The sequence below is a fragment of the Halyomorpha halys genome, unplaced genomic scaffold (assembly GCF_000696795.3).
Source record: "Halyomorpha halys isolate HHAL.00 unplaced genomic scaffold, Hhal_1.1 Scaffold367.1, whole genome shotgun sequence".
NCBI lineage: Eukaryota > Metazoa > Arthropoda > Insecta > Hemiptera > Pentatomidae > Halyomorpha > Halyomorpha halys.
In genome coordinates, this window is record NW_027115775.1 from 381,266 (window position 1) to 391,693 (window position 10,428).

Sequence of the window (10,428 nt, forward strand, 5' to 3'; positions counted from 1 at the left end):
CGCTGTTAAAGAACATCTGTCTCCAAACCTTGCAGGAACACAGGAGGAGGGCACCAGTATCTATACCTCATGGAGTTTTTTACTAATGGTAATAAATTTACTTCTTCGTGCAAGTACGAAATTGTGACAGAATTGCTCTTATCATATTTTTTCTACTATTCAACTGAATGTTTTGCTGTATTTTTCCCTACTAGTGTGTTTGGGTAAACCAAGGTTAGGCCAGCAAGATCAAAGGAATACATCTGTGTCCCAGGCTTATGAAATGGGATTCTTGTTCGGCCAAATAAATGTCTATCATTCATGGTTCCAGTGGAGGGTGTAGGGAGAGGGAGCAAGCAGTTTAGTCACAACTCACCAGAGCGCTGCACCTCGAGCCTCACCGAAGCTCTCAAATTTACACATTACTTTATTTTGTAAAAGACATATTATAATTTTTATATATTAATAATTTCTGTATATAACACTTAACAATATCAACAGAATGATTAATACAGATACCAAAGCAATGCACGTAACTATCTCAAGCAGACATGTACCGCTTCTCGGTCACAGCCAAGGAGCTCTAAATCCCCAATTTGATCTTCTGATCCACAGCCTTATCCAGGCCTAGTCATAGCACTGGTGGCGTACGTACACTCTATTTGTGATAGAGAAGTTCATTGCCAATCGATTCTCACAAGAGTTGTTTTAATGTACGCATACCTAAGATGATGGCCTATCTCCTCTCCTCTCCAGCAATCTTAGTCTGTCCGCTTCATCTCGGCGACTAAGATTGTAACCTGATCCTAAACGATTACACTGGTCCGTCCGCTTCATCTCGACAACCAGTGTAGTTGATCCCGTCTCTCCCCAGCTCTAGTCTGTGCGCTTCATCTCGGCAATTAGAGCTGTACCTAGCCTTATCAGCTTACTAGTCTGTCCGCTTCATCTCGGCAACTAGTAAGCTGACTCCCATCTTGACAGTTCTAGTCTCCGCTTCATCTTGGCAACTAGATCTGTTACTCTACCTACGTCAGTCTCCAGGGCTCATCCTCTGGCACGGCCGTTCCTAACTTACTAATGAATACGCCTTGTCGATGGCCTTCTGTAAAGTGGATATCAGGCTGGAGAAAGCGCCTAAGACCTAGACTAACCCCGACAATGGTTAGGCTAAATCCTTGTTATTTGAAAATAAGAATGGGTTTCTCCTAGGGTTTTAGCATTCAGTGTTTCCCGAAAAGAGATTATGAGTCATAAATAGTTATCTTTCTATTTATGACTCATAATCTCTTTTTTTATTAAAAACATAGCTTAAAAAAATTAAAGTTTGAGTACAGTGTTAAATTTTTTTCTCACAACTTTGAGTCATCATCCATTAATTCATTATTTAAACTTTTTTATTGCTATTTACTACTGTATTTAAAAACACATTAAGTAAATTTGATATGAATTCAAAATGGAGTGATACAGGTATGTAGAGGAACTACCCATTGTATGTAGCAAATCTATATATACTCTAATCTAATGTACTCTAATCATATTTCTACACTAGAAGGTCTCGAGGCCATCTTCTTTTCAGATGCCTCGGAGGATTGTCAGGAATAGGAGAAGCAAGGTTAGAAACTAGAGGGTTTTAATGGAAGGATTGATATCTGGTTCAGGCTGGAGCAGTTGCATATGGAACACTAAGCTCTTTATGAATGATTTTATTTGTGACAAAGTAAGGAGCATTGAGGATTTTGGATTGTAAAGATTGGATATGAGAGAAATTCAAAGGTTTACTGGAGCCCTAAAAGCTGAACTACGTATGTCCAGTTAGGCCTTATAATTGTCATGTAGATCAGTCTTTTGTAATGAATTGGAAGTTTAGACCATTGTAACAGTCGAAATTGATGTGCAGTTTCTTGTCTTTTTAGTCTTGTGTAAGGATTCCAGGTTAGTTCTTTGTCCCAATGTAGTCCAAAGTAGAGAATCTGTTCTACAAGTGTAAAAGTAACATTATTAAAGGATACTGTAGGTCAGTCAGTAGGTTTACAACAAAGGGTAAAGGTGATTTGATGGGATTTATTTTGATCTTCCAATCATGGCACCATTCTAGGAGGGTTGCAATATGGGATTGGAGAGTTTGGGATGTAATTAAAGGGTTATTATTGACTGCAAACACTCATGTGATATCAGAATAAGTCATGAGGATAGTGTTAAGATTGGTTGAGATGTCACCTGTATAGACTGTGTAGAGGATGGGACCTAGGATACTACCTCGAGGAACACTAGTGGACTGAGAGAAGAGGGATAAATAGGAACCATTGTGATTTATTTTGAATAATCTATCTGTTAAAAAGGAACAGATAGTGAGAAAGTATGTAGCAGGTAGGAATTTACGGAGTTTTTTCTTCGTTGATTATTGAGAATAATCAAGAAAATAAACCCACCTCGACAGATAATTTCTAATTATTTAAACTTAAAACTGTTGGATAATTTATTGGTGGATCTATGGCAACACTGTCTCGACCACGTTTCATGTATAATCTTACACATTGTATATACGTGTTAGTGTCTCTTCTATTGTTCCGTTCCGTGTTGTTACTGTGTTCAATAAATATTGTCATTACTCCATGACCTGTGTTATCTTTTGCCCTAAACTTTAGAATCTTAGATTCAACAGGTTATGGGCCCAGTGACTGTAAATTCGCGAGTTTCGTCCAAATAGTTATTTTTCGTTTCGCGAATCCGTCATGTCTCAGCACCAGTCGCTACCGGTTGAACGTCAAAAGGGACGAGAAAATTTCGACCCCTGGAAATTCGCAGTACAGACTTATCTAGAAGATTTGGAGCTGTGGGAATGTATAACAACAAAAACGGATCCCCACAAGAAGAAAGACACGAAATGTCGTTCCAAGTAAATCTTATTGGTTGAACCGGTGAATTATGTTCACATTGAAAATACGACTACCGCCAAACAAAGATGGGAAAACCTATCGAAAGCTTTTCAGAACGATGGATTGACAAGACGAGTTGGACTTCTCCGTATTCTTAGAACTACAAAACTAGAAGACTGTAGTTTGGTAGAAGAATATGTGAGCCGGATAATTACAACCGCGCATAAGTTAACGTCAGTTGGTCTTACAGTGAGTGATGAATGGGTTGGAACAATCCTTCTTGCCGGATTACCAAGCCGTTTTGAACCCATGATCATGGGCATTGAGAGTTCTGGTACGCCGGTAACCGCCGATTCGGTTAAAACAAAACTATTTCAAGACCTTTCCATTGTAAAATCAAGCTTTGAAAATAATAATTGTGATGATTCAAATTCCACTTTGTACGGTCATAGTTCCAAATGAGGTTCAGTTCAGTATAAGGAAATTCAGAAATTCCAAAAATATGAGCAAGGTAAAGCCGATAAGAAGCCTTTTAAAGGTCCTCGCTGTTTTCAGTGTAACGGTTACGGACACATTGCCAAAAACTATTCTTCACCCGGAACTGGTAATAGGAGCGGAAACAATCCGAACAAGGGTGCAGATACGACGCTGTTTGCAGCATTTTCCACACGACCCTCTGATAATTCTGAATTTTTTTCTGGACACTGGTGCGTCTTGTCACCTCTGTAAAAGTGGTGCGTCTTGTGAAATGTTGACAAATTCCTGATAGGCTGAAAAAATATCTATCACTGCCGCTAATAATGAGAGAATGGCGTCAGATACTGTCGGTGATATTTCATTACCAGTGATGATTTCAGGTAATAATCTCATTAAAATAAATGTAAACAATGTATATTATGTTCCAGAACTAGAGGTCAACTTGCTATCAGTGAGTCAAATTATCAGTCAAAGACATTGTGTGGTGTTTAATAGCAAGGGAGCAAAAATATTCAATAGCCAGAGACAACTAATTGCCTCTGCCAGTTTGGTAAATAATTTATTTAAATTAGACGTTCCTGCTAGTTCTACGTTTGCATTTTTAACTAAATGTGAGATGAAACTGTGGCTTCAACGCATGACGTATTTGAACTACAACAGCCTTTGTAAGTTGGGTACTATTTCTAATGCTTTCAACATTTCTAGTGAAAAACCTAACATTGCCTGTGATATTTGCACGTGGGGAAAAAACCTCCGTTTACTTTTGAACAGGCCACCGTGCAAGTCTGTTGTTACAACTTGAGAACAAGTGTGGACAGCTAAGAAACCTGCTCTTCAACATCTTCGAATATTTGGCTGTAAGGCATATGCTCACATTCCTACACCGAAGGAAAATAAACTCAGCCCCAGATCTACGCCTTGCATATTTGTAGGATATTGTCAAGACATAAAAGGGTACAGGCTATATGACCTTCAGAAGAAAATTACCTTCGTATCAAGAGATGTAACATTCTCCGAAAATCAGTAGGGCAGTTCATTACTAGAAAACACTTCCGAAGGTACCGATAAAAACTTCTATGTCCTTCCCAAGGAATCCAATTTGGAAGAGGAAATTCTAATTCTGGCTTCGACGACACAACAGAATCACAGCCATCGACTGATGATGATTCTTCGGAGAGAGACATACAGTCTGACAGCGGTCGTCACAACACTATCAAGCATTGAAGATGATGACCCGGACTTTGTTCCACCAACGAGCGTTTTGACATCAACACGACAACCAACATCGACAAGACTTGAGAGAAACAGGCGACCACCAGCTACACTGGACGATTTTGTAACTTTTTCAGCTCCCTCAACTGGGTCCGAGCTGTCAGATCCGATGTCCTATGATGATGAGTTACTTCGTCAGGATAATCAGTTGTGGGTTGATGCTATAGAGCGTGAAAAAAGGCGCTTGATGTGGACAAGTTCAGCGAATGTATCAAGTGCCAAGGAATCCGCAATTAGGGAGAGTGTTGGATAATTTATTTGTGGATCTGTGGCAACACTGTCTCGACTACATTTCATGTATAACCTTATACATTGTATATACGAGTTAGTGTATCTTCTATTGTTCCGTTCCGTGTTGTTACTGTGTTCAATAAATAATGTCATAACTCCATGACCTGTGGTATCTTTTCCCCTAAACTTTAGAATCTTAGATTCAACAAAACCAGCATTATTAATTTTGCTACTTGATATGATTGATGGTAAGGATTCCACATGTCTTCTCCACCTCCAACCGCCCAAAGTTTAACTTATGTCTTCAAAGCCAACTCAGACGTGCCCCTGCGTTCACCATACTTGATACAGAAGTTTTCTTGGCAGGCAATCCTGTAGTATCCTTTCCATATGGTCAAGGTATTGGATTCTTGCCAAACCACATTATCGGGTTGACCATAAATCTCCATTAACTCTAGATTTTTCCTGAATCTTCCTTGTCCTGATTCTCTTTTTGGTCCAAATATCATTCGAAGGATCTTTCTTTCCTACACCTTAATATATATATTTTTTTTTTTTTTTGTCAGGAACCACGTGTCATATGTTATGACAGACCTGATTGTTGTCCGTTATATGATGGCTTTGCGGAAGAGTTTCCAAAAACTTAATACCTTATGGAATGTATGAAAACACCTATTGTGCCAACTTTACTTTTATTTATTCTTTTATGTTGTTTTTAGATATGATTACTCAGTGGTTCCTAAACGGTGGTTCTTGAGACCTTTGTGTTGGGCCGAGGGAGGATCTGTTAAGACCAATTTCATCATAGCATTTTGGATTCTCTATTATTTAAAAGGTAAAACCTCAAATTTTGAGTTGAAGTGTTTTTTTTCTTTGCCAATTACAGAGGTTATTTATTTAAAATAGTGAAAAAAAAGTGGATTATTACGGACAAGTAAAAGTAATTATTTTGATCATCGGGAGTCCATCTATTAAAGATAACTTGTTCTACCCGGCAATGATGCGAAAAAAAACTTGCATAAAACCAAAAGAAGTTTTTCATAGCGTAATTCTTACGACATAATACGAAACCTAATTTTCTTTTTGAAAATTTATAAAAAACTGAAAAATCGTTATACTCGCAAACCAAATCAGGCATTACTCTTTTGGTCAATATTATATCAATTATATAGAGGCAAAGACTAGTTTAAAAAATCTTGAATTTTAAGTTGTTTTTTTTTCATTAATTTACGTAATGTAACAGTTTATTTGAGAGTGACCCATAATTTTTGAAGATGGTATCAGGTGTCATCTTATGCAGTTAGACATTCTTATTTAGTGTTTAGCGAATTACGTCTTTGGCGCTGGGTGGTTACCTTCAGGTTTCCCACAGTGTAAGGTTTCACTGGCGTAAAATGAATGTCTTAAAAAAGGTGATTCTTTTTCAATATTACCAAGTATTTGTTATTACACCGTTATGTTATTTCTTTTACTTATTATGTGCATCAATTAGAATATTATTAATTAACACCAATTATTACTATTAAGTTACCATTAGTAGTAAATTTGACATTTTACTAGTTTGGTCTGTTGAGAAATCTTTTAGCTTCATGAAACCTAATCTTAGAGACAGGAATAGTGTTTTTTACTATGCATTTTGGTTATAATTGAATTTTCTAGAAAGGACTTTTGATTGTTAGCTTTCTAGTTGAGTTATTAGCTGAACTTTAAACCTTCTGTTTTATTATAGCTGGACTATGGACAACCTATTACATATGACCATGATGGCTTAACATAAATACTGTGACAGTATTAGTGTGTTGAACAAGGTTCAGTAACAAGAGTTTTAAAACCCACTTTTAGGATTGCTACAAGTTAATATAGACTTAATCTCCAATGAAAAGAGTTTTTGGGTGTTTGTTTATCTCTTTTGAGTGGGGCATAGCTAGTGGAAGTTGACAGTTATAAAACTGTAACTATTGTAGTATTAGTAGGTATTTTGAATTTCCCACCGCTGGAGCTCATTTTGTGCACTAGTACCCACTGCCAATGAGAGGCTTAAGTGCAAGGGTATACATGCACCCTTTTTTAAGTTTTAGGGTTTCTAATAACTTATAATTCAAAATTTTGAAAAATTTGTGTTCAGGTTTTTTTTTATATAACATTATAGTTGGAATGATTCGTTCAGTTTTCAATTATTTATTCTCTTACATATTAAGTAACAGTCATTTTTTATTTTTATTTTTTTTTTATTTTTATGGTATGGACTTCATTTTTTGAGGACCTTATCACTATTTTAATGTTTAAAATATCGAGTTGTGTCATTAAATATATAAAATTTAATGGGAGTTTTAGTCCCCAGATGTGGTTCATGAAACCTATAATGAATACTAATGATTTATAACTTAAGTTACTTAGATTAATGGAAAATTTAATTTAATTAAATTTTAATATCTTTTTTTGAGTATCCTAAAGATTTCTTTATTTTGGTATACATTAGCAAATTACATATCTAAAATCATTTTCGAACATTCTCATGTAGTAGTTTTACAATTTTTATATTACATAAAAGTTGCATGTGGGCCAGTACTTGAATTAGTGTTCTGTTATGAACTAGGTCTAACACTTTCCTCTCAGTTCTTTCATGTGTTTTGGATTAAAATGGATATAACTGTATGTAAAAGTGCCCATCTGCTAAAATAAATTTTAAGATTTAAGTTTTCTTTTTCTATCTAAACTTCTCTAAAAATTACCTTTTTTCTATCCTTAGTAATTACTAATTAACAACATTATGAATGTTTATTATGATTCCATAAGTCTATCTATACATAATCCTATTTATTCTACTGTTCTTTATTGTTTTTTTTCCTCTTGGGATTTCTCTTAACAGCTCACAGCAATCAAAATTAAGTTGGCTAGATATTGTTTGTGGTTGACCTTCATATACCTCATATTGCGACTTAACAATTGTGCCAACTGTTTGTTACTTCATTTTCTTTTTTTAATTTAAAATATCATCTAAGTATATTAAATCATGAATCTAATTTGAAATCAATTTTTGTTAAATCAATCTAGTTCATTTGATTTAATTTTGTAAATCTTTTTTGTTATGTGTTCGGAGTAATTTTCTGAAAATTTAGTTGTTAATATTTGTTTTTTGAATTACTATTTTGGTTGTCTTTGGTATTGTTAGAAGATGTGATTTGCTGGACCAATAAATGTGTTTGAAGTTTTGGACTAATTTCTACAGGTCCGAGAATCTGATCATTAAGTGTAGTTGTGTTACTGAGGATGGCTTTATTGGCTTTTCCAGCACCGATTCTGCACAATCTGCAGCAAAATGTCTAGGTTTTCTGCATAGGTAACAAATTAAAATATCTTCAGAAAGGAAGATACAGAAAGTAAGGCCTTCATGTAAAATTTTGATCGACTTTGGCAAGTTTATATATCTTCTGGAGGAATGAAGACTTGCCTCCGAAAAGTCATTATGTGGCTGCTCTTAGGTCCAAGATAGCCTCCTTTTAAAGAGGTAACTGGGGACTATAACTTTATGTCAAATTTTTTAAGTTTGTTTTCGATTAGCGCATGAGGTATGCTTGGGCAAACGTTCGATAAGATAATGCGCTTAGCGGGGTTCACTAAGCGCCTTATTTGAATTGAATATTCTCCAATGCTTAGTGATGTGTGATGGGATAATAAATGATCGACTTGGTTTTTGTTGCTTAGGTGAATTGTTTGATATTCGTGAAGTATAATTTATAGTCAGTGGATCTATTAATTCAGCTAAGGCTTCAACTTACATTTTTTGTTTTATTCCTTTTATGCAATCTAAAATAATAGCATACTCACGTTTGCTAACCGGTTGGTTACCAATCATTTGAGCATGTGTTGGTCTAATTGCGTTATGTTTCTCTCCACTAGTACTTGGTGCACAGTGATTCAAATACCTTTCAGATTCAGTCCCTCTTTCCAGATTCCACTACCTTGATTGATTTCTTGCATATTTACCGAGTAGTGCAGTTGTTATTTCACGCCCGGCAAAAAAACACGACTGTTCCAACCTGCAGCAGTTACTTAAGCCCGTGCCCTGTAGTTCTATTAGCAAGGAAGGCAAACCAACTAAAAACAACGCCTAGAACTTGTTTTTAAACAAAACAAAAAATTTGAAATAGATTTTTTTAATTATTATGAATGAAGGTAATTTGGTTCTAGCTGTTCTGCTTAATTAATATTGTGTATTTTTAAATGATTTTTTTTTCCCTGAAAAATTCAAGTAGATCAGAAATGTTTCAAATGCTAGTTGTTTTTTTTTAAAGTAAACTATAATTTGTTTCTTACAGACAACTGGTTTAACTGGGCTTGCAGTATCTAAAGACCCTAGTCGATCTTTGACCCTTCTTTATGGAAAAATTCTCAGAGCCTTGCAAAAGCTTCCTCAAGAAGCTTTTTATAGAAAGAATACAGAAGAACTTATTAATAAAAGAATGGCTTTAGTACAAAGTGTAAGTAAACTTTTATTTATTTATCAATTTGAATCTGTTTCAATGTCTAAAAACTGTACCATGCATTTTGTCTTGAAGGCAATATTTTTGAACTGGTTTTGTGGATAATGTAATTCTCTCTAAGTCTGTAGATAACTAGTGATTAGAATATTGTTTACTTTCCAGTACTTAATCATATCATGAACTGATCTAATTATTGATTATTACAAACAATAAGTATTTTTTAGAAAAAAGTTTTATTTTTTCACTACCGTAAGATGTGAGATCATTAAAAAATAATGGTCTTGTTTTTAAAGTGTCTCCTAAATTTTTTATAAATTAATATCAATATATTAATTAGCACAATTGCTATTTTCATTTGTTGTGGGTATTTTCCTTGTATAAATTATTTTTTTATTTTAGACATGAAACAGCCTTATAGACCACGCGAATATCATTTCTTCCCAGCTTTCCCCACATATTCTCCTCCTTTCCTTTCTTCCCACCTCTTCTTCATTCTCTCAGACTGCACTCTTCTTCCTTCCTCGCTCCATATTCTTCCCCTTCTCACCTCTTTGGCACCCACAAGGACCTTTATCTTCCTTAATTTTTCCTTATATTCATCTCTCTTAAGGCAGTCTCGTCTTGAGATTCCTAATTTCCCTGTTTCTTTCCTTATCTGCTCAATGTACCCCCTGCCCCCTTTATATCTCCACATTTTCTCAAAGATCTCCATATTCTGCTCGGGTTCATCCATAAATTATTTTTATATACCTATATTTTTCTTTCATGATTCTCACTTTTGTTTATGTGAGTGATATATTAAATCATTGATTTGAATTGTAGGCAAAGACTCCCGCTGATATTGAACAACAGATAAATTGTGGTCAAGTTGAAGAATTAATAATCCAAGCTGAAAATGAATTACGATTAATTAGAAATTTAGCTTATTCCAAACCTTGGGAACCTCTAATTGCACCTCCTCCTCCAAATCAGTGGACTTGGCCTCCTACGAAATAATCTGCTAGAGCCTACACAAATGTCTGTTGATGGAAAATTTTAGAAATTAATATTATTTATGTCTTAGAAAATCTGTGTCCAATAAAATGTTTTATTTGTTGTTATTATTA

At 35.1% G+C, this 10,428-nt stretch overlaps 1 protein-coding gene across 1 annotated transcript; it reads left to right on the forward strand.

Annotated features, from left to right (window-relative positions):
• The first annotated feature begins 6,129 nt into the window (after nucleotides 1-6,129).
• On the forward strand, nucleotides 6,130-10,428 carry ND-13B (NADH dehydrogenase (ubiquinone) subunit ND-13B). The gene is made up of 3 exons (XM_014422356.2): nucleotides 6,130-6,250; nucleotides 9,158-9,319; nucleotides 10,145-10,428. Exons 1-3 carry the CDS (start codon nucleotides 6,233-6,235, stop codon nucleotides 10,316-10,318), a joined length of 354 nt encoding a protein of 117 aa, XP_014277842.1. The 5' UTR covers nucleotides 6,130-6,232; the 3' UTR covers nucleotides 10,319-10,428.